This window comes from Schistocerca americana, chromosome 5, assembly GCF_021461395.2.
Source record: "Schistocerca americana isolate TAMUIC-IGC-003095 chromosome 5, iqSchAmer2.1, whole genome shotgun sequence".
NCBI lineage: Eukaryota > Metazoa > Arthropoda > Insecta > Orthoptera > Acrididae > Schistocerca > Schistocerca americana.
The window spans coordinates 410,601,857-410,627,999 of record NC_060123.1 but is presented as its reverse complement, the minus strand read 5'-3'; the positions used below and the strand labels follow the sequence as shown (position 1 = coordinate 410,627,999).

General features: G+C 41.0%; 1 protein-coding gene across 2 annotated transcripts in view; it reads left to right on the top strand.

The window, feature by feature from the left end:
• Positions 1-26,143, top strand: part of LOC124615805 (acetylcholine receptor subunit beta-like 1) — an 882,018-nt gene that overhangs the window by 598,740 nt on the left and 257,135 nt on the right. For both annotated transcript variants that reach the window (XM_047143944.1, XM_047143943.1), the window contains one exon: positions 12,134-12,243. In XM_047143944.1, coding sequence (XP_046999900.1) covers positions 12,134-12,243 — 110 coding nt within the window. The remainder of the gene's footprint in view (positions 1-12,133; positions 12,244-26,143) is intronic.

Genomic DNA, 26,143 nt, shown 5'->3' with positions numbered 1-26,143 from the left:
TTCCAATTTAAGTTGCTCGTAATTGTAATTCCTAGGTATTTAGTCTAACTGACAGCCCTTTGATTTTTTCGATATATCATATCCAAAAATTTATCGAATATCTTTTAGTACCCATGTAGATGACCTCGCACTTTTCTTTGTTTAGTGCCAATTGTCACTTTTCGCACCATACAGAAACTCTCTGTAGATCATTTTGTAATTGGAATTGATCGTCTGATGTTTTTACTAGACGCTATATTACAGCGTCATCTTCAAACAATCTAAGGGGGCTGCTCAGTTTATCACCTAGATCATTTACGTAAATCAGGAACAGCAGAGGGCTTATGACACTACCTTGCGGAACGCCAGATATCGCTTCTGTTCTACTGGATGATTTAACGTCTATCACTACGAAGCGTGACCTCTCTAAGAAGAAATCACGAACCCAGTCACACAACTCTGACGATACTCCATATGCACGCAATTTGATTAATAGTGGCTTGTGCGGAACAGTATCAAGAGCCTTCTGGATATCTACGAATATGGAACTGATCTGAGATCCCCTGTCGACACCACTCATTACTTCATGGGAAGCACAAGAACGATATTTTGTAAATCCTTGTTGGTTATGTATCAATAAGTCATTTCCCTCAAGGTGATTCATAATGTTCGAGTACAGTTTGTGCTCCAAAATCCTACTGCAGTATAAATTCGTAAGCAATTTGCATAATTCCGTCAAGCCGAACTTAGCAATGTAAATTTTAGAAGCAATGTATCCATCGCATTTGTATTTGTACCACCGTGCCTTATGCGGACACCTATACTTCTTCATGTCCTCCTTGATATATTTTGGTGCATCTCAACCCTTCTGCGGAATTCTGCATTAGCATTGTACTGACATTAACAGCGCGAGACTTGATTATTATCCATAATGACTTGTCTGATGTAATAAAGTCCGGGCTTTGTGGTGGCGATTTCACAGGGGCTGGAGATGTTGAACCACTCCCAATCCAGCAACCCTCTACAGCTCCCTCCAGTAACATGGAAGTTGTTCCCTGATGTCTTAAGAGTTGTCCTATCATCTCGTCCATTCTTCTAGTCAGAGTTTTCCACACATTCCTTTCCTCGTCGAATCTACGGAGATCCCCCTCATTCCTTACCTTACCACAGTACCCAATTTTTAACGTTCGTCTGCAGTACCACGTCTCAAATGCTTCGATTCTCTTCTGTTCCGGTTTTCGCACAGTCCATGTTTCACTACCGTACAATGCTGTGCTCCAACCGTACACTCTCTAAAACTTCTTGCTCAAATAATGTTTGATACTAGGAGACGTCTCTTTTTCAGAAATGCCTTTTTTTCCACTGATAGTCTGCTTTTTATGTCCTCCTCGCTCCGTCCATCATAGGCTATTTTGCTGCCTAGGCAGGAGAATTCCTTAACTTCGTCTACTTCGTGGTACCTCGTTCTGATGCAAAGTTTCTCCCTGTTCTCATTTCTGCTACTTCTCATAACCTTTGTCTTTCTTTGTTTTGTTGTCAACCATAATCTAGTGAGTATTATACCGTTCATTCCATTCAGCACATCTTCCTCATTTTCACTGAGGACAGCAATCTCTCCAGTGAATATTATCACTGATATCCTTTCACCTTGAATTTTAATCCCACATTTCAAACTTACTTTTATTTCCATCATTGCTTCTTCGACGTGTAGATTGAACAGTGAGTACGAAAGATTACGTCCCTGTTTTACACCCTTTTAATGTGAACACTCCTTTTTGTCTCGGTTCGTGTACATATTGTATATTACCCGTCTTTCAAGGAGCTTAAGCACCTTGAAACGTTCCTTTCGCCCTTTCTCTAAGCTTCTGTGGCGTTGCGCGAAATTCCACTTAGAGCAGCCACCAGATTTCGCGCACTATTGACGTTCTGCGATAATTTACAGACGTTGAGTATACCGATATTGTATTTGCGTGCGGGCTTTGTATTCGAAACGCTGTTACTGCTTGTAAAGAATACGTTATGTGAGTTATTAACTGCGAAGTACCAGATTCAAAAGCGTTCACTCATGTTTTTACTAACCTGAAAGAGATTAGTGCAGTCCCCAGCAGTCATATTTCATCTGATTTCATCTTAATATGAAAATGAAAATGGCGGATTGAAGACATTCAGTTGGCAGAACGTTCTAAACATCAGGAGTAGGGAAACTTGGAAGAGACCAGTGACACGGAAAGTAGAAAAACGTTTAGAAAATAACAGGAATCAAGCAGTGTAACTCACTTAGCAATGAAATAAATAGGAAGTGCAGGGAATCCAAGGTAAAATGGCGATGGTAAAAATATGAAAAAACCGAAAAAGCATGCAGAAAAGTCAGAACGGTCTTCGGTGTCAGCATTTAGACTGCAATGGGAATTCCACTGATAAATGCAGAGAGAAGAGCAAGTGGTTGGAAAGAGTACTATGGAGGCCTCTACGACGGGGACGAACCGTCTCACGACATGATAGAAGAAAAACGCGAGTCCATGTGGAAGAATCTTTGAAGGACTTGCAATTAAATAAGACAATAAGAGAGTAGCCTGTAGCTGTTACTGTTGACGTCGGCATAGCTACTGGAAGCCGAAAATGAGGAAAGGATAGGAACACAGCAATCAGTCGAAAACCCACTTTTTTTATTATTATTCTTGCATACCTATATTTCAGCTATAAATACCCAACTTCAGTGCTAAAATACAGGAAATTACAGGATCAGAATGGATTTATATCAAACAATAAGTAGACCACCACGTTATCTCATAGGAATGATTCATTCTAGCCACACGCATTTGAGTCAGTTACCAACCAACAAACTCTCAGTAGTACACGTCACCTCTGACAGCCACTACTGTATTGGCAGAAGAAAATTAAGGTTGTTGTTTGCAGTAAGTACAGAAGCCTGCAGTATAAGTAACACCATCTGTATCACATAAAAACCAAGTTTTATGCCAACATAGTGGTTTAAAACCCTTTTCTAATAAATATAATCAGCAAGCATATTTGCATATCACCTTTAAAATACATCAAGAAATGCCGATTTACTCTGTGTTTGTTCATGTATTAGTGGTGAAGCGATCCACCAAATCTTATGCAAAAAATCATTAATAGGTTCATACAAATGTCCTGTACAGAATTATTATATTACATCAGAAATAAAAAATTAAAATTTTTTGAAGATCTTCTTAATAAAATATAGTTTCACGCCTATCTGCAATTCCCCAAAACTCTAGCGTAGTCGCTCGTATCGTAGTGACTATGCGATTCACTAATATTAATATAGAAGGGAACATAAAAAAGTTGGTACAAATCATTTTTATAAAGATCTGTTAACATCATAATAAAATACTTATGATCAACATCACAAGGCTAATTTAACAATGTGCATTTCATAAAAACAGACAATGTAACGTATGATGTAGTTCCAATTGCGGTACCTGCTTGCAAAGAAGGATATAACAAATTACCTTATATCCAGACACTAAGCTTAGTAGTTAAAGAGTGTTTTACTTGTTTGATCATCCCACAAAACAATATTTTAAATTAAAATACTTAAGCAAATTTAAACAAAGAAATACTTGTCCTTTAAACAAAGAATGTTTAAAGATGTAAAACCAACAGAAAATTGGTTAGAACCAAAAAATAGAAGACAAAATCATCCACTGATAATAATAAATATCTAGCCTAGAGTTTTCTTGTTAAAGCATGCCAAAATTTCCATGTTAGTTCCCTCCTGGAACGTGACGTCGAAGGAGGAGACCGTCGAAGAGCTCCCAAAATCGGCTACTCTTTATCAAAACCTGTTCATCGAGCAGGTGAAAATGAAATGAGCTCGGATGGCAGTATATCTCCATCTCCTCCATGGACCTGCCCTTCTCAGCTTTGTGTAAGAACGTGACACACGACCTTAGAGAGGTGGGTGCGGGGAGGGGTGGGTGTCCAGTTTGAACCAGGTGAACAGCGAAGTTGGATTTCTCAACTACGTCCCGTCTAACCAAAACTACGCGCTCGGCAAACTTGATCTCAAGTCTTGTACCTGTCCGTTCCACGTAACAACCGTTAAAGTCTAGACATTCCATCCTGTACATACCTGATTCGTGGTGTACATTTTCTTGGACATGTTTTAGCTAATGGTCTTAACAAAATAATTAGTCTACTGTAGACGTGCACATCGGTTTCTTATGGAACCAAACTCGGTACTTGAAATAGCTTTTTTAAGAAGCATGAGTATCATTAGAACATGCCCGCCTCCGCAGCTGAGTGGATAGCGCGGCTGAATGCCATGCGAGGGGCCCTGGTTCGATTCCCGGCTGGAGGTTTTCTCTGCTCAGGGAATGGGTGTTGTACTGTCGTCATCATCATGTCTTCCGCAAAGACTCGCGTTCATTAAAAAGACTTACACTAGGCGACCGGTCTATCCGACGGGAAGCCCAAGCCACACGATATTTCATTTCATTTCATTAGAAGATCATATCCTTCTTTTCAGTATAACTGTAAGCTGTGTGTAGTACAGAGAACAAGATGGCGACCGGCAGGAAAACAAATTTCAAACTTCTTGAGGCAGTAAAGGCGTGTGTAAAAATGAGCCTCGAACTCGGACTGACCGCGACTCTCAGCCTGGTACAAAATTTTAGTCTGTCGAGAAGATTCACATTAGCGGACATTCTCTTATAAGTGATAGATTCACTCTGAAGATCGAATTTTGTGGTTCAAAAGGGCCTAACCCATTAATATGTTAAAATGAGATAAAAAATTAATGTGATATTAACAACGCCGGATTGGCCATGTAACAAGAGTAGCAGATGCTACGAACTTCACGCATGAAGTGGCCCTGCGCCTCGGTGTAAAAAAACGGCCAAGTTACATGTGTATCGTATTCTGCTTCCCGTCCAATGGAAAGACGGTGGTGTCCATATCTACAATGGGTAGTAGCAGTTTTACTTCATTTCTGTAACTAAACGCAGTTCACGCCATAAATTTTAGGTCGTAAGCTGACAACGACGCAAAACTGACAGGGGATTTCCCTAACGTTTCCCGCGATAGTCGTAATAGCCCGGTCAATTAGAATAGGCGTCTACTGGTTTCCAATAAAAAAGTGATTAATAGATGTATTTTTTTTAGTCTACTATTACAGTCGTGCATTGTTTCTACAGTGTATTCACTTTACAGTACTTTTGGTATGTGCCAAAGTCTTTTAATTCCCGTCATGCGGCCGTAATCATATGGCGAACCTCTTCACGAGTCACCTGAGTACAAATGACAGCTCCGCCAAAGCACTGCCTTTTTGTACCTTGTGTACGCGACACTACCGCCATCTGGATAAGCGCAAATCGCTATCCCACTTCTGTCACCTCCATGTTTATAACGAAGTAAGTGTTAATTATCACGGTTTGATCTGGTAATAAAATTTTGTCGATGTAATTCATTTACTTCCGAATTTGCAACTGGAATACCAGGGATGGAATTGAGTTTTTGAAACCACCCACGCTCTCGTGTAGGATTGCGTGCCACGTTTCACGCCATACAGCCATCCACCTTGGTGGACCCTCGTTTGTGAAAATGAGACGAAAATAATTTCTCATTAGAAACTAAACTATTAAAAATAGTGTATTTACCTGATATTTTCAGACGGAGAAAGATCTCTATATCAATGTAAAATAGTTTCCAAAATGTAAGTTTTATTGTCTATATCGCAGTTCATATATACCATGATTGCTAGTTTCAGCAAAGTTATACTGCCATTTTCAGATATGCAAGTGTTACAGGATTATAATTATCGTAAGTAATTTCTAAATAAACGTTAACTTAGCTTTACATATCATCGGATACTCGAATTATAAAGCCCCTACGTGAGGCACATTGGCATCTGGCCTTTTAAAACATTGAAAAATATGATGTAAAAGAAAGCGCAAAAAGTTTTTAGAGTGACTTCACCGACACAGAATAAAATAGTATTTACCTCACTGAAAGGTTACTCCCATGCAACACTAAGAACACTTAAAAGTCATAAATGTATTAGTAAAGCGCAGTGGCATCAAATGCATCAGAAGGAGCACAAACGCTGCTGTCAGATGTATGTATGTTGACAACCGGCCCCGTACTGCCTGAAAGTTGTCAAAAGAACTACATAATACGACGGGGTAGCACCAGGTGGCAGTAGTCTAGTACATACTAACATGTAATTTTGGAACGACGTTAAGCTATATATAAAGTAAACTTATTTGTTTACATCGGCATATTTAATGTAAGTGAGTTAGATTTCCGTTATGTTTGAGAAGATGTACAACCATCAACAGATAACACTGTTTGAAGTTAAAATCTTTGCCAGAAATTTATACATACATGCTGTTTATATACAGTAGATCAATAAAGGATGTGAAGATGCATGACGTAATACAACTACAAAATCTCCGAGACGATAGCAGAGCCATACGAGGAGTTGAAATTTTTTCAATGGCCAGATGGCAATGTGCCACACGTAAGGACTTTATAATTTACGTATCCGATAGTATGTAAATCTGAGTTAACTTTCTTTCGAAATTGTTTCAATTACATTCCCTGTAACTTATATGGAACAGAGATCTGAAGAAGATAATATAACTTCGCTAAACAGCAATCAAGATACATATCAACTGCGATGTGGGCAATAAAACTTTTATTTTGAAAGCCTTTCCACATTTTATATTAAAAACAACCTGCTTTTATCCAGTAGCTCTACAGCATAAAGGCTTAGGCACGAGCACAGGCATGTGGTTTGGTGCTCCCCTCCCCCTACCCCCGCCCCAGGAATTCCTCTCCTGAGACAACCTCTTCATCTCAAAGTAGCACTTGCGTCCTGCATCCTCAATTATTTGGTGGATCTATTCCAATCTTTGTCTTCTTCTACAGTTTTTGCCCTCTACAGCTCCTTCTTGAACCATGGAAGTCTTTCCCCGATATCTTAACATATGTCCTATCATTCTTTCCCTTCTCTTTGTCACTGTTTCCCACATAATCCCTTCCTCTCCGATTCGGCGCAGAACCTCCACACTCCTTCCCTTATCTGTCCACCTGATTTTCAACGTTCATCTGTAGCACCACATATCAAATGCTTCGATTCTCTTCTGTTCCGGTTTTCGCATAGTCCATGTTTCATTACCATACAATGCTGTGATCCAAAGTACATTCTCAGAAATTTCTTCCTCAAATTAAGGCCTATATTTGATACTAGTAGACTTCTCCTGGTCAGGAATGCCCTTTTGACTAGTTCTAGTCTGTTTTTAATGTCCTCCTTGCACCGACCGTCATTGGTTATTTTGCTGCCCAGATAGTAGAATTCCTTAACTTCATCTACTTCGTGACCGTCAGTCCTGATGTTACTTAAAGAACGATAATTTCTTTCAAATACTTATGAAAGTGATTGAGATGTTTATTTTAGTTCGTTCAGTTTGGTTTTAAATATATTTCTTTTCTTAAATTTAGTTCTTCCATTTCTTCAAAAACATCGTATTTATGAATGCCTACCGTATTTGCTCCAAATCGAGAATTTAGCTTTTAAACAAATAGAAATACTTAACATTGAGAAAATTATAAATTAATTATAGCAATAATGAACTCTATCGACACTAAAACAGAGGCAAAATAAAAATTAACTTTGAAAGATTTAAAATGCAAAAGACAGATGAGGACTTGCCATTCATGACAGCAGTATAAACATAGGCACAAGATCAGCGAGAGCATCAGATATGAGCTACTACATGAACAAAATTATACTCTATGTGATCAAAAGTATCCAGACACCCCAAGAAACATACGTTTTACATATTACGTGTGTTGTGCTGCCAACTACTGCCAGGTACTCCGTATCAGCGAACTCAGTAGTCATTAGACATCGTGAGAGAACACAAAGGAGCGCTCCGCGGAACTCACGGACTTCGGACGTGGGCCGGTGATTGGGTGTCATTTGTGTCACACGTCTGTACTCGAGTTTTCCACGCACCTAAACATCCCTAGGTCCACTGTTTCCGATATCACAGGGAAGTGGAAACACCAAAGGACACGTACAGTACAAAAGCGTGCAGCCCGACCTCATCTTCTGACTGACAGAGACCGCCTTCAGTTGAAGAGGGTCGTAATGTGTAATAGGCAGACATCTACCCAGACCATCGCACAGGAATTCCAAACTGCTTCAGAATCCACTGCAAGTACTATGACAGTTAGGCAGGAGGTGAGAAAACTTGGATTTCATGGCCGAGCGGCTGCTCATAAGCCACACATCACGCCTGTAAGTGCCAAACGACACCTCGCTTGGTGTAAGGAGCGATTGAACAAAATGGCTCTGAGCACTATGGGACTCAACATCTCAGGTCATAAGTCCCCTAGAACTTAGAACTACTTAAACCTAACTAACCTAAGGACATCACACACACCCATGCCCGAGGCAGGATTCGAACCTGCGACCGTAGCAGTCCCGCGGTTCCGGACTGCAGCGCCAGAACCGCACGGCCACCGCGGCCGGCGCGATTGAACAGTGGATAACGTTGTGTGGAGTGACGAGTCACGGTACACGATGTGGCGATCCGTTGGCAGGGTGTGGGTATGGCGAATGCCCAGTGAACGTTATGTGCCGTCATATATAGTGTCAACAGTAAAATTTGGAGGTGGTGGTGTTATGGTGTGGTGTGGTCGCGTTTTTCACGGAAGGGACTTGCACCCCTTGTTGTTTCGCGTCGCACTACCACAGCACAGGCCTACATTTATCTTTTCAGCACCTTCTTGCTTCCCACTCTTGAAGAGCATTTCGGGGATGGCGATTGCATCTTTCAACACCATCGAGCACTTGTTCATAATGCACGACCTGTGGTGGAGTGGTTACACGACAATAACTTTCCTGTAATGGACTGGTCTGCACAGAGTCCTGACCTGAATCTTATAGAACACCTTTGGAACGTTTTGAAACGCCGACTTCGTGCCAGGCCTCACCGACCAACATCGATCCTCGCCTCAGTGCAGCACTCCGTGAAGAATGAGGTGCCATTCTCCAAGAAACCTTCCAGCACCTGATTGAACGTATGCCTGTGAGAGTGGACGCTGTCACCAAGGCTAAGGGTGGGCCAACACCACATTGAATACCAGCATTACCGATGGAGGACGCTACGAACTTGTAAGTCATTTTCAGCCAGGTGGCCTGATGCTTTTGTTCACATAGTGTATCAACAGAATATTAAAGCAAGTAACTGTTACTTACGGTTTCTCTGAACCCTGCGCCTATGGTGACGCTGTGGAATTGATTTAGATTTGTTCGATCAACAAGCGACCAAAAATGCATCTAACAGACATAACAGAATCAAGCACCGATCTATGGCAGCATCATAGGCACCTCGAAGTTCCCTGCGTCAGATCAGTCAGTGCCCCTTGTATCAACGCAGTCACGCTAAGTGAGATACGCCGGTCAGCTAGTAGATGTCCCGCCGAACTTCAGCAGGAACAGACTCCAAGGGCGGCGAATATCCGTTCACCTCGGCCACAGCGAAGAAACAGCGTCATTTATGTCGCTCACTCGCCTCGATCGGCAGCTTCGCCGAGAGATTTATGTTGAACAGCACCGAGCCCATCATGGTACAATTTACTGACGTTTCTGTTATTCCTTGTTAGCTTCGTGTTTCTTCCTTTTAATTCTTACCCGACGTCTGTACAGCGTTTTGCGTTTTTGCAAACAATAATTCTTTAAAGTGTTCTATATTTTTCGTGCTGTACCTTCATTCCCGTCGATAAATATCATTTTCATTCCTACACTGTCTCTAACATGTAGCTGTTTAACAGTAATTGTTATGAGGGAATCCTTTTATAAAGAATATGCTGTGACAAACGAAAATCTGAACCCATCAAAGATTCGAATAGTCGCCCTGTTCATTTATTTTATCCGGGCACATCGAGATGACAAACATTCGATCTCATTCAAGGTTTTCGACGAAACGAGCAATGTTGTTCCTCTCTGGAGTAGCACAACGGGGGAATGAACTGATGGAAGTCTGTAGCGTGACTCCCCCGCTGTGGATATGCAGCAACTGAATTATACCATATCGCGTCATTGCGCTTCACTGCTTTCATCTGCATTGTTGCTTTTCATTTTATTTCAAACACGTAACTTCACTTGATATTTCTGATTTTTTAACACGTACTCAAAAATTTATTTTTTACTCAGCTTAATTTCTCATCAGTATTTACCCGAAGAAATTTTGATGATGGTGTCTAATTATTAACTTATGCATACGTTAGTGGTTTTATCATTAGAGTAGCACACTTTGCAATGCAAAACTGAATACACTACTGAGCATTAAAATTGATACACCACGAAGATGACGTGCTACAGATGCGAAATTTAACCGACAGGAAGGAGATGCTGTGATATACAATTGATTAGCTTTTTAGAGCATTCACCCAAGGTTGGCGCTGGTGGCGACACCTACAACGTGCTGACATGAGGAAAGTTTCCAACCGATTTCTCATACACAAACAGCAGTTGACCGGCGTTGCCTGGTGAAACGTTGTTGTGATGACTCGTGTATGGAGGAGAAATGCGTACCATCACGTTTCCGACTTTGATAAAGGTCGGATTGTAGCCTATCGCGATTGCGGTTTATCGTATCGCGACATTGCTGCTCCCGTTGGTTGAGATCGAATGACTGTTAGCAGAATATGGAATAGGTGGGTTTAGGAGGGTAATACGGAACGCCGTGATGGATCCCAACGGCCTCGTATCACTAGCAGTCGAGATGACAGGCATCTTATCCGCATGGCTGTAACGGATTGTGCAGCCACGTCTCGATCCCTGAGTCGACAGATGGAGACGTTTGCAAGACAACATCCATCTGCACGAACAGTTCGACGATCTTTGCAGTAGCATGGACTATCAGCTCGGAGACCATGGCTGCGGTTACCCTTGACGCTGCATCACAGACAGGAGCGCCTGCGATGGTGTACTCAACGACGAACCTAGGTGCATGAATGACAAAACGTCATTTTTTCGGATGAATCCAGGTTCTGTTTACAGCATCATGATGGTCGCATCCGTGTTTGGCGACATCGCGGTGAACGCTCATTGGAAGCGTGTATTCGTCATCGCCATACTGGCGTATCACCCGGCGTGATGGTATGGGGTGCCATTGGTTACAAGTCTCGGTCAAATGTGTGTGACATATTATGGGACTAACGTCTCGGTCACCTCTTGTTCACATTGACGGCACTTTGAATAGTGGACGTTACATTTCAGATGTGTAACGACCTGTGGCTCTACCCTTCATTCGATCCCTGGAAACCCTACATTTAAGAAGGATAATGTACGACCGCATGTTGCAGGTCCTGTACGGGCCTTTCTGGATACAGAAAATGTTCGACTGCTGCCCTGGCCAGCACATTCTCCGCATCTCTCAGCAACTGAAAACGTCTGGTCAATGGTGGCCGAGCAACTGGCTCGTAACAATACGCCAGTCACTACTCTTGATGAACGGTAGTATCGTGTTGAAGCCGCATGGGCAGCTGTACCTGTACACGCCATCCAAGCTCTGTTTGACTCAATGCCCAGGTGTATCAAGGCCGTTATTGCGGCCAGAGGTGGTTGTTATGGGTACTGATTTCTCAGGATCCATGCACCTGAATTGCGTGAAAATGTAATCACATGTCGGTTCTAGTATAATATATTTGTCCAATGAATACCCGTTTATCATCTGCGTTTCTTCTTGGTGTAGTAATTTTAATGGCCAGTACTGTATGTTGGTTTTTTAATTAAGAAAGAGACCAGTTGCAAAATATTTTAAAAATATTGTGTATAATTTCCTACGTCCTGCATTCGTCATCTGAAAAAGTAATAAATGCTCCTTGATGTCTTTTAAATACTCAGTTATTTGCAAGGATAGTCAGCACTGGAACTAAGATTAAATCTTGGGGGAACACAATACACATTTCTCCAGATTATTCGGAATGAGATGCACAAATCTGACTGTTCTGTTACAATTTATGTTTTGTGCTACACTCATCTAAAGCAACCTCTTATGTATATAATTTGCATTTGGATACTTGAAGCGCTAGCGTTGTTGACCGCAGTCAGTTAGCAGAACGCCGCTAAACACAGCCACCCGGTATGTTGCAGGTGTGGAACGACTACCAGCTGCAGTGGGACGAGGCCGACTACGGAGGAATCGGCGTTCTGCGTCTGCCGCCCGACAAAGTCTGGAAGCCGGATATCGTGCTCTTCAACAAGTGAGTGCGCGCTGCCATTTACAGGACGCTATATTAACAGCGGTTCCCCCATGGACCTTGCCTTGGTGGGGTAGCTTACGTGCCTCAATGATGCAGATAGGCATACCGCAGGTGCACCCACAACGGCGGACTGTCTATTGAGAGGACAGACAAACGCGTGGGTCTTGAGGAGGGGTAGCAGCCATTTCAGTAGTTGCAGGGACAGCAGTCTGGATGATCGACTGATCTGGCCTTGTAACACCAATCAACATAGCCTTGCTGTGCTGATACGAACGGCCGAAAGAAAGCAAGGGGAAATTACAGCCGTTATTTTTTTTTTCCGAGGGAAAGAACTTCTGCTGTATGGTTAAACGATGATGGCATTCGCTTAGGTAAATTAATACGCTGATAAAATGGTTCCCATTTCGGATCCCGAGGAGGGGACTGCTCAGATGGATGTAGTCGTTAGGAAAAATAAAACCGACCTTCTACGGGTCGGAGGTTGGAATGTTAGATCCATTATTCGGGCAGGTAGGTTAGAAAATTTAGAAAGGGAGGTGGAAAGTTTGAAGTTAGCTACACTGGGGTTAGTGAAGTTCGGTGGCAGGACGAACAGGACTTCTTGTAAGGCCGCTGCAGGGTTATAAATACAAAATCAAATAGGAGTAATGCACGAGTAGGTGTATTACAATATAGGAATGCAAGTAAGCTACTACGAACAGCACAGTGAACACGTCATCTTAGCGAGGTACACAAGCAGCCAGTTCTATCACAAAAATAAAAATTTATGTGCCAACTAACTCGGCAGATGAAGAAATTGAAAACATGTATGATGAGATAGGAGAAATTATTGACATGGTTCAATGAGTGGAAAATTTCTTATGGGGCACTGGAATTCGGTAGTAGGAAAAGGAAGAGAAGGAAAAATTGTAGGTGAAACTGGACTGGCGGGTAAGGAATGAAAAAGGAAGCCACCTGGCAGAATTTTTCACAAAACGTAATTTAATCAGCGCTAACACTTAGTTTAAGAATCATGAAGCAAGTTTGCATACGTGGAAGACATGTGGAGACACCGGAAGGTTGCAGATTGGTTATGTAATGGTGAGACAGAGATTTCGGAAGCACAATTTCAACTGTAAGACATTTTCTGGGGCGGATGTGGACTATGGCCACAATTTATTGGTTATGAAGTGTAGATTGAAACTGAAAAAATTGCGAAAAGGTAATAATTTAAGGAGACAGGATCTGTATAAGTTGAAAGAACCGAAGGCTGCTAAGAATTTCCAAGAAAGCTTCGGGTATCCATTATCTGCATCAGGGGAACGAAATACAATGGAAGACAAATGTGTGTAGAGAGACGAAATAGTGAAGGCAGCCGGGGTCAAATAGGTAAAAGGACAAGACCTAGTAGAAATCCTTGGGTATCACGGAGAATATTGAGTTTAACTGATAAAAAAAATAAAATATAAAAATACAGCACATGAAGTAGGCGAAAGGGAATACGAACGTCTAAAAAATGAGACTGACACAAAATGCAAAATGTCTAAGCACGGCTGTCTAGAGTAGCGGGATATAAAAGCATATATAACTAGGGAAATGACAAATAACGCCTTTAGGAAAATTAAAGATACGTTTGGAGAAAAGAAAAGCAGCTATATGGACATCAGCAGCTCAGATGAAAAATCAGGGGAAACCTGAAAGGTGGAAGGAGTATACAGGGTGAGACAATTAACACAGGCCACCATAAATACATCTAGAATGAATCAAGATACTGAGGTGCTGCTTTTGCCAAGTTATAGCGGACAATATGGCGAATTTCCTGGCGTTCACAAGTAATTTTTATCGCTTATAGTCGCCGAATCGACACCGACTTCTTTTTGTCTGATGGAACGATATACTTCTTTCAATGTCTTTTGAAATGAGCCACTAAGAGGACTTCACTAACATGATTTGTATGGGACTTAATCATACAGTATCAAGAGAATAACGTCTCAAACAACTGCCACGCTGTCAGAAGAAGAGGTTCCACAAACACGTGCCCTACTATCTCAAATGTAAGCAGACAGGTAAACCAGGTATGTATCTTGTGTTTACATGTGGGTTTGAAGACCATCGTCTGTGTTCTGCAATCAGATAACTTGCTCCTAAAGGTATTGAGACATTCACAATGTATAAGACAGTCGCAAAACTTACTATCGTTTATGGAGAATATCGCGACTATTTGTGCAGCGGTTCGGTTGTATGCTGAAGAGTACCCTGATTATGCCAAGCGCCCACTATTTGTAACATTAGATAAAAAAAACTTTGTAGGAATTGGAAGTGTGGGATGTAGATGAATAAAATACGCCAAGGAAAAAGAAGAGCAATTGATGAAAGAAGTGAAACAAACATTTTAGCAGCAATAACACACAACGCAAATGCCAATAGGAACCATCTCTGAAGAACGACAGGGATCAACCAGACTAGTGTTTTACGAACACTGCAGTACATTGCATTTCAACCTTTTCACATTTTGCAGCATCTGCAGCTTCAGGGCAACGATTTGCAAACTTGGTTACAGCTCTCCGAATGTAATCTATGAAAAGTGCAAAGTGATGTGGCATACCTATACGAAACTTCATGTAAGAAAGAAGCATCGTTTGCAAACCATGGGCAAATCAGTCTTCGCAATACGAACTGCTCGTCAGTTGAGAATCTACGGTGACTAAAAGAAGTGGATGTGAATAAAGTTATAAGTCTACACAGTTTGGTGAGTGTTTTTCAAGACCTGCATCACTGGTCCCTGTTATATTGGTGGGAATCCAAATACACACGAGTATCTCGGCTTCTTAAGATATGCTGTTGTAGCAGTAATTGAAAGACATCCCACGGCATATAAGGCAATCAGTGTGGTACCGTCATGACAAACGTGCCTCTAGTGTAATGATAAACCCTAAAGTTTTGGAGAGCATCTGAACGGTCGTTCAGGAAACGCAAAATGGTTTGCACATTCACAGAACTTAACACTTGTACCCCTTTACACGTGGCGAAAATTAAAACAAGAGGTCTATTAGGAAACAGCGACGACTCCCTAAGACAAGAAATGTTTTATAGCATGGGCCTGCACTACCTTTATCCCCAGATGAAATTCATAGCTCAGTATTGTTTCTCCAGAATTTACTTTATAGGGTGTAGCAGTGCTAAAGGTCAACATTTTGAGATCTTGGAATGGAAGCCGAAATAATAAACACTCGAACTGTACCTTGAAGTTATCTTAGAAACTTTTTTAAATGCCACCAGAAAAAAGCATATAGTTCCATTTAAAAAATGAAGTCGCTGTCGTAATTCTCTAAACATAAGCGATAAAGACTGCTTGCGATCGTCAGGAAATACGCTACAATGTTCGCTATAACTTGGCGAAAACCGCATCTAGATATATTTATTCACTGTCGATATATTTGGAGTGGCTTGTCTTACGTACCCCACCTTGTGTAGAAGCGCTGTAAGAGGCAAATGTATTTGAGGAAAATATTACAGAAAGGGAAGAGGACTCAGCTGAAGATGATATGAGAGATATGATTCTGCGAGAAAATTTGACTGAACACTGAAAGACTTAAGTCGAAACCATGCCATGATTGTGAACGACGCTCCGTCAGAACTACTGATAGCCTTGGGAGAACCAGCCACGACAAAACTTCGTCCTCTGGTATGCAAGATAAATGAGATAGGCCAAATGCCCTCAGACTTCAAAAAGAATGTAATAATTCCAATTCCATAGTAAGCAGGTGCTGGTAGGTGCCAATACTACCGAAGTATCAGTTTAAGAAGTCATGTTTTCAAAATACTAACAGAAATTCTTTTCGGAAAAATGGAGTAACTGTAGAAGCCGACCTCGGGGAAGATCTGCTTGAATTCCAGAGAAATTTAGGAACACGCGAGGCAAATCTATATTTATAGCTTTTGTAGATTTTCTGAGGTAATTACATTAGGAAACGAGAAACCAAGAGCAGTGGATGTGTTTTGCTATTTGAGCAGTAAAATAACTGATGACTGTCGAAGTAAAGAGGATGAAAAATGTAGCTTGCCAATTCCAAGAAGTGTGTTTCGGAGCAAGAGAAATTTGGTTAACATCTAATACAGGGTTAGGGAGTATTTTCTGAAGGTATTTGGAGTGTAGCCTAGTACGGAAGTGAAACATGGACGATAAACTGTTCAGACAAAAGAGAACATAGACATCATGCAACCAGTGAGGAAGCACTGAACAGAATTGGAGAGAAGAGAAATTTGTAGTATAACTTGACTAAAAAAAGGGATCAGTGACATGACACATTCTGAAACCACCAATTTAGTACTGGATGAAGTATGGGGGCAAATGTATTATAGGGAGATCAAGAGATGAAAAGACCGAGCAAGTTCGTAAGGATGGAGGTTTAGTAGTTATTCGAAGACCAAGAGTCTTGCACAGAATACAGCAGCATGGAAAGATGCATCAAACACCACAACAAATTATTAACAGCCAAGTTTTAAGTCTCGCTTTGGGCTCTACAGTAAATGTTTATCAAGGACTACACCTTACTGGTTTACTCTCGCAGAAGCAAACATATATAGTAAATTTTGGTGATCATGGTCGCAATAAAATCTAGTTACAATTTGATGATTACCTCTTTCAGTTGACAGACAACTATCGTCAGATCTATGGAGATAAACAGAAAAATTAGTTTTTAGGTAATGTGAAAAACCTGACAAAATTTAATAAAATTAGTTTGTTATAAAAGTATAAAAACAAAAAAATAATAAAAATTTACCAAGCTTATCCTAGAATTTGTTCCAGTGTGTTGACCACAATATCGTGATCAACCGTAACTCTGTCTTCCAGAGTCTTCCTGAGTTGGCGTCGAGGCATCATCTTTACTGATGTACCTGCTCTTCATATAGGTGCTGTGAATACTTTATTGAGTAAGTTTTATATATTTGACATACCGGCGAAGAGTTGTATCATTATAAATGAAGCATGTTCTTAGTATGCCGACATAACTGATGTTCAATTAAAGTTCTGGAATACCTGGGAATCTGGGGATATAGCTAGTTATTGTCGAAACTGGTGACGAAATAAACTATTTCGCATCAAGCGATCTCGCCTTCTAATATTATAAATTAGCTTAGCGCCCGCTACATCGCTGGCGTAGACTGTATGGTCTTTACAGATATTTTTGTTTTTCTTTTAATCGAATTCTTATGTTGTTCGCAAACTGCAACATCTTCTAAACTTTTCACATTAGCATGATATTTTTCGAATGTGTTTCTGGCAAAAAAGCGATTGTAGTAGATGGAGTCCTAAGTTCTTGTTCATAATGCGTTTTGCCCTTTTGTCGAGATATTTCCATAGAAATTTACATCCCCCTCACGTATATCTCTTATTATCTAACCGAGAAGTGAAATACAAATTTTCATAGAGTTAGCTTTAAAGTGTTTTTAACATAATAAATATTTTCTTAAAAGTTTTCATCCCCTATGTCACCCCCTTAGGCGTCCAATTTCCAGAAGCAGTGAAACACATTTTTTCTTTTTATTTCTAACAGAGATGCCAAATACAAATTTTAGTAGATTCAGCTTTGAAAGTGCTTTCATAATGAAATAATTTCATAAGACTTTTCATTTCCTGTTTCACACTCTAAGAGGGTTGAATTTCCAAAGACGTTGAAACATGTATTTGTTATTGCTAACCAGTGGTTGAATTTTCAAAAATGCTGAAACACGTATTTTTTGTATATCTGGCACCAGTTTTCATAATTCCAGCTTCAAAATTGCCTTAATAGACACATGTTTTGAAAAAGCCTTTCATCCCTATTTTACCCCTTAGAAGTGGAATTTCGAACAATCTCTTCTTAAACGATACCTACAATGTAAGATCCACACCCACTCCAAACATCACGTTCCGATCCTTAGCGGCTTGGGCTGGGCGATGATGAGTCAGTAAATCAGTGTGGTCTATTTCACCACCTTAGGGGTTGAATTTCCAAAAAGAATGAAACACGATTTTTTTAAATTTCCAACCGAGAAGTCAAACACTAATATTCTAACATTTAGATTTAAAAATGTTTTCAAAGTAACATAGTTTCATAATATGTTTCACCCCCTGTTTCACCCTCTGAGTGGGTGGATTTCCAAAAACAGTGAAGTGTATATTTTTCGTATTTGCAATAGAGAAGTCAATACAAATTTTCATAAATGTCGCTTCAAAATTATTAAACAATAAAATTTGTCCATAAAAACTTTCATGCCCTGTTTCTCCCCCTTATTAGTTTAATTTCCAAAACACAGTAAAACGCTCTTTTTTTATTTCTAGCTGAGAAGCTAAATTCAATTTTTCATAGATTTAGCTTTAAAAATGCTTTCATAATGAAATATTTTCATAAAACATTTCACCCCCATTTTACCGCCTTAGGGATCGAGTTTCCAAACACACTGAAGGACTTTTTTTATTTGTAACTGAGAAATAAAATGTCAGTTTTCATAGATGTAAATTTAAAAATACTTTAGTATTTCTTTGATAATGATTTATTTTCAAAAGGATTCCACCCACTTTTTCACCATCATAGAGGTCAAACTTCCAAAAATGCTGAAACACGTATTTCTTTATTTCTGACCGAGAAATCAAACACTAATTTTCATTTTAAAAAAACTTTCAGCCACTATTTCATCCCTTTACGGGTGAATTTCGAAAAATCCTTTCCTGAACAATGCCCACAGTACAAGATCAACACCCTTTCCAAATTTCAACTTTCTATCCTTAGCGGTTTGGGCTGGTCTAAGGTAAGTCAGTGAGTGAGTCATACAGTCGGACATTGCCTTTTGTATATAGAGAAGATCACAACGTTAGATTGCCCCAACAAGATGTTTAAATTATGTAGGATATGTGGCCCGTAGTATAAAAAGAGCAATGATGTTCTCCCGAGTAGCAAAAAATTCCGGGTTAGTATCCCATTCGATCTAGGGCAGGGGGTTCCAATGGGGATATGACCATGAGAAAAAGATTGAATAACCAACAAAAGGATGACATTTTACAAGACGGAGAGTGGAATGTGAGACGTTTGGTAGGATAGCCAGAAAACCTGAAAAGAGAAATGCTAAGTCTTAACCTAGATATTAGCGTCAGTGAAGCGAAGTGGAAAGAAGATAAAAATTTCTGGTCAGGCGAATATAAAGTAATACCAAGAGCAGCAGAAAATGGTACGTCCGGAGTAGGATTCGTTATGAAAACGAAAGTAGCACAGAGAGTGAGTTACTGTGAACATTCCAGTTATAGGGCTCAAGATAATCGACAGCAAACCATCGCCGACAACAACAGTTGAGGTACACATGCCAGTGTCACAAGCCGAAGATGAAAAGATAGAGACAGTATATGAGTGAATTCAGTACGTAAGGTGAGAGGAAAATCTGATAATCACGGAGGGCTGGAATGCAGTTCTAGAGTAAGGAGTAGAAGAAAGGGTTACAGGAGAATATAGGTTTGGTTGCAGGGATGAGGGGGGAGAAAGACTAACTGAGTTGTGTAACAAATATCAGACAGTAATGAGGAATATTCTTTTCAAGAATCACAAGAGGGATAGGTGTAATTGTAAAAGGCCTGTAGATACGCGAAGATTTCAGCTGGTTTGCATCATGGTCAGACGGAGATTCCAAAATCAGTTGTTGGATTGTAGAGCGTAGGCAGAAGCAGGTGCAGATCCAGATTACAATTTGGTAACGCTGAAGAGTAGACTGTAGACTGATCGGTACAAGATTCGTACGGAACGATCAGTGTTTGAGGAAGTGGGATATTTAAGTACTGAAGAACAATGTGATACATACGAAGTTCGCTAAAGATATAAGTGCTAGAGTAAGGAGCACCAGAGTAGGCAGTTCAGTTGCAGAGGAATGGACGTCTCTAACAAGTGCAACCACAGACATTGGACAGAAAAACATAGGCACTAGGAAGGTAACTGCGAAGAAATAGTTAAACAGATGAACGAGAGAAGGAAGTACAAAGTGTTCCAGGAAAGTCGGAAATACAACAATATAACTCACTTAGGAAATAAATAAACGGGAAGTGCAGGGAAGGTAAGGCGAAATGGCTGCAGGAAGAAAAATCAAGAAAGACATGAACGTCAGGTCTGATTCATCATACAGAAAAGTCACAACTGAGAGATGACAGTGAAGTATCGCTTCAGTTGTGGGTAATGCCAAAACCACAATGAGTAGAGAGGACGGTAGAAAGTATGGACTGAACGAGTCTAATGTGTGACGTTGGTATGCTTCAGAAGAAAAATGGAAGAAGGCAGTTTCAAGAAGAAAATCATTCAGGGGACTGAATCCCTGTGTGCAAGATAAGAGGAAAGATGGCACGCCTGTCTCACGGGACATTATCCAACTGAAGGCCTCGGAAGAAGCAAAAGTCTTAAATGTGCAACAACGAGAATTTCGTGTGAGTATTGGTTGGTGTCGTCGATTTACGCAGAGAAATGCTCTTGCTCTCCGACGAAGACCTACACTAACACAGAGAATGCCAGCAGATTTAGAGGAGAAGCTGGTCAAGTTCCAGCACTATGTCATCCATTTGCGTTAAGTGTCATTCACACCCTTTTCACCAGATTAACAATGCTGACGACACGCCAGTATTTTTTGACATGCCTAGCTATACGACAGTAGAGGTGAAAGACTCAAAAAGTATCTCATTAAGAGGAAACGTGAATGAAAACAATAGAATAACTGTGATGTTAGCTGTTACAGCCGATGGTGGAAAATTACCCCCTAATGTCATTCTAAAGGGAAAAACCATGTCCAAAGAAAACTATGGGCTTAATGATCCGCTGCCAAGAAAAGGGCTGGATGACAACGCAAATGATGGTTGACTACTTGTCTACAGTTTGGAATCGTAGTCCTGGGGCGCTGCTTGTTAAGAGGGCCATGCTTGTTTTGGATGCTTTTAAGGGACGTCTAGTTGCTGTAGCAAAAGATAGACTTGCTGCACAAAAGACAGATCTTGTCTTAACAGCTGGAGCAATGACTTCAAAACTACAGGTTCTAGACATGGCTGTAAACAAACCGGTAAAGGACACCCTCCGAAAAATATATTCAGATTGGCTCCTGGAAGAAGACCATGTTCTTACACCGTCTGCTAAGATTAAGAACCCACCAGTCATTCTTTTGTGCCACTGCATTCTTGCTTCACGGTCCTCAGTATCACCAGAGTCCTTCATCAAGGGTTCAAGAAATGCTGCATATCGGATGCGCTGGATGGGAGTAAGAATGACCGACTGTGGAGAGAGAATGAAGATAATTTTTTGATGGTTGTAATCGCCATTTGACTGTGCAACAAGTAGATTTCGGCTTTAGGCCATTTTCAAGTGTTACAAAAATCAAAAATCATTAGACCTGAATAGAACACAAATCACCGACAAACTTGTCTTCTACTCAGGTCTAATGATTTTAGATACTTGTAACACTTGAAAATGGCCTAAGGCGGAAACCTAGATTGTGGAATGAAACCTGTTTTACAGTCAAATGGCGGTTATATCTTTCAAAAAGTTTTATATGACCGTGGCTACACACCAAATTAAAATCATTAATGAAGAGAATGATAGGAGTGAGAGTGATTACGTGAGTACCAGTACTGATAGTAGTGAGAGTAAATAAGACAAAATTTGTTGTCAGTGTGTTGTACCAAATGATAGAACAAATGTTTTTGGTAAATACCTACGTCTTGTATATAAGTAAAAATAAATTTTTGGTAATTTTTCTCCTCTCAGACAGCGTGCGGCTTATTTTCGCACATTTTTTTCCCCCTCGAAATTTAGGGGTGTGGCTTATATGCGGTGGCGGCTTATTTTCGGACAAGTACGGTAAGTATTTTTATAGGCTGTAGCAGCTTTGTGCCTGCCACTGAGAGGTCGCGTGACCACGGACACAGATGGGCAGGGGTAGGCAAAAGACCGAGGTGCGGGCAGTCAGGAAAAAAATAGCTATAAGCACTATGGGACTTAACATCTGAGGTCATCAGTCCCCTAGAACTAAGAACTACTTAAACCTAACTAACCTAAGGACATCACACACATCCATACCCGAGGCAAGATTCGAATCTGCAACCGTAGCCGGCCGGAGTGGCCGAGTGGTTCTAGGCGCTACAGTCTGGAGCCGCGCGACCGCTGCGGTCGCAGGTTCGAATCCTGCCTCGGGCATGGATGTGTGTGATGTCCTTAGGTTAGTTAGGTTTAAGTAGTTCTAAGTTCTAGGGGACTGATGACCTCAGAAGTTAAGTCCCATAGTGCTCAGAGCCATTTTTTTTTTTTTTTTTTTTTTGCAACCGTAGCAGCCGCGTTGTTCCGGACTGAAGAGCCTAGAACCGCTCGGCCACCGCGGCCGGCGCAGTCAGGAAACCGGGCTGGAGCCGTGACAGTTCCGCAGTGGCCGAGCACACGCAGACTGGGGTGGGAATGTGGTTGGAGCGTGGAATAGAGTTGCTTGCCGAGTAGCCTGTATTACTGTTGCTGCATCTGACTGCAAGCGAGTTGAGGGGTGCCCAGCCGTGCCCACGTCCTGTGGAGCATCTATGAAACAGATCTAATCAGTGGGAATGAATGTGGTGAATCCTCATGGTAATTATAGATTAAGGAAATGGGGAAGTGTTAAAAAATACATAGAAGAATGTGGAAAGGAATTAGAGAAGGGTCGAAGACGCTAGTCCCCAACTGGAAAGGTGTGGGGGGGAAGGGGGTTGTACCACATGGAGAATAAAATTTTTGAGAATTAAAAATAAGTTTTCGTTAAAAACTTCTCAGCATCCGTATTTTCTTAGCCCCAAATATTCATTTTGTCAGCATTAATATCGGCAGTTTTGTTAGTCATCAGGCATTTTACATCCATGCTTCGCTTCTTCAACGTCTTTCCAAGCATTTCGACTCTCAGTGATATGTTTCCATGTTCGTCCTATGCAGTTTTTAACCCTGTCTACCAGTCTCCTGTTGAGTTTCGTCTCAGACTTTTCTTATGTCTTCGAATCCAATAAAAACTCTTTGGTCCGACCGGCGTCCAGTCTCCAGTCCTTCTCCAAATCCATTTTTACTTACACCAATCTATTAGTAATTCCCAACTAGCATCTCTCCATTGGCTGCTTACCTGGCCTCAGATTTGAATGGTTTTTGCATTAAGCATGGCATCTGCCACTGCCAAAAGACAAAACTGTTTAAGGCATGTTGAAAAATTCGGTTTGGAAACACTTTTCAAGTTTCAAAAAAGCACATCAGGCCATTGGTACTCATCTTTTTATTTCTTTTGCTGTCCATCCAGTCGTAACAGAGCAATAAATTCTATAAGCAACTTCTGTCCATGTTTGGAAAATCTAAAAGTAAATGTAACATGGTTTTCAGTGAATGAAGGAATGTTTTCAAATTATGAAATGCTATCCAAATTATAATTTCTTAGGCTCCTAATCACAACACACTGACAGGGGACTGCGTCGAAACGGAAGTGGCAACATCTTACAAAAAATTGGTGCGTTTTGTCCATCTCTATTACACACATCTTGAAGAATATTGCTTCTTTTCGCTTAACCTAGTAGATGTCAATGTATTTTTTCGATTATTATAGCAATGAAGCCAAAAGCGAGGAACTGAAAAACTCTGAGCATGACTTACGATATACAGTGACTGAAACCAAACCCAGTCCAAAGAAATGTTACAAATAATCAGTAGGGGTCGTCTCATTTACAGTCTAATATAATCCCTCCCAAAAGCAATTGAAGTTTTTTATGTTTATTAAATGACATTCAAAACTTTAGTCAGGTGCTAAATATTGTGTCCGCCTGGTCTGGCGGACAAGAAATTATTCAGATGTATTATAATATTACTAAGACATTACTTCTTGAATAAGAAAGAAACAGGATTGAAAAGAAAGTCTCTTCTCCAGTAGTGAAAGAACAATTACATTTATATAGAGGCCGAAGGCCTGGACGAGGCAGTCAGTGCTTGTGGATGAACGAATAAACACAAATACTGCCTAAGTCTGAAGGCCCTTAAGAAGAATACAACACTGCTAGAATTTACCGTTAACTAGTAAATGCACAGTGCACAACGATGGCCAATTAAAGTCCTGACGACACAGCCTAAAGTTCTGTACACTCAGATACGGTACTAGTTAAAGTCCCAGAAGAGCAGTTCAGTTTCAGAGTTGCGGTGTAATGTAACACAGTCATGTGGGGGTAGAAACAAAGACAAGAAATCTTACAAGCCCACTAATTGGTCACTGACGTAAGACATGGCATTTTTGTTGCGGCGGCTCCAGAGTGAATTCCTGTTTGAAGGAATCCCTAAGCATTTACGCTTGGCCCAGGAATCTCACTCGGAGTGAACTGGCTGCCTAGGAGCCGTGCGCTGGCCTAAGTGCGGCCCTCGGCGCCAGACTTTTACTTGACTGCCGTAAGAAAGAGGTTCGTGGCGCCAGCAAGTTCTCGCGCTTTGGTCGCCGTGTGGTGGTCGAGGGTGCCGCGGCAGCCCTCGAATATCTTCTGCAATTAATGAGGTTGCCCGCATAAATCACAAGCAATTTGGGTTGCCAGCTAGGTAGGCGCAAGGCCTACCCACAGCACCAAACATTATTTGGGGTATCAGACGATATATGTTTTTCAGGAGTAATGGTCTAACATCCATTAAGAACCACTGTACTAAGAGGTAGGACGTGGGCATTGGACGGTACATAAGATTCTGAAAGGGTAGGACCAAGTCTGGAAGGAGAATTAAAACTACCTGGAAAATCATGTGAAGATGAAGGAAAAATGCATTGTTGGTACGTTTATGGATATGTAGAACAAGTGGCACGCTTTGAGTGTTTAAGCTCTGCAGGCTGATACAGGCGGTAGGGAATATGGAAAACGAGACGAGTGCAAGGTGTTGAAATAGTGGTCGTCATACTTCTTGATCTCATTATTCCTAATGAGACCAATGCCAGCCAATACGCCCGTTGTTTGACACTTAACTAACTTGTGGATTTAATTGTACTTTTACTCGAGTTTCATTATGTGAAAACATTTCTTTACTCACCATAAACAGTCTAAATAACCTGTATGAGGGGACTTCAGCAAGTAAGTTACACGTTATTGAGGCAGGCCACGTAACCGTTTTTGTGTTATGAACTACATTTCAAAGTGTCACACATACATGACACTATTTTACAGCACAGTTTCAAACTCCCTGAAATAGACAATCGGGAAGTTCTACCAATCCTCCAATTACTCCCTGGCTACGAGCCATTCTAGAACCTCTGTGTGGACGTCCTTAGCAATGGAAAATCACTTTTCTCGCCGATGTTATTTTAGCTTGCCGAAAACATGGAGACAGCATGGTACAAGACCTGGCCCGCCACAAATTCCTCTCCTTTGCCAATCTTTTCATCTCAGAGTAGCACTTGCAACCTACGTCCTCAATTATTTGCTGGATGTATTCTAATACCTGTCATCCTCTACAGTTTGTACCCTCTGCAACTCCCTCTAGTACCATGGAAGCTATTCCCTGATGTCTTGAAAGATGCCCCATCACTCTTCTTCCTTGCTGTGTTTTCCGCATATTCTGTTCCTCGACATTTCTGCGGAGAACCTCCTCATTCCTTACCGTCTCAGTCCACCTAGTTTTCAGTACTCTTCTATACCACATCTTAAATGCTTCGATTCTCGTCTTTTCCGCTATTGCCACAGTCCATGTTTCATGTCCTCCTTGCCCTGTCCGTCAATAGACTATTTTGCTGCCAAGGTAGATGAATTCCTTAACTTCATTTACTCCGTGATCACCAATTTCGATATTACGCTTCTCGCTGTTCTCATTTCTGCTACTTCTCATTCCTTTCGTCTTTCTTCAATTTACACTCAATCTATATTCCGTACTCATTTGAGTGTTTATTCCATTCAATATATCCT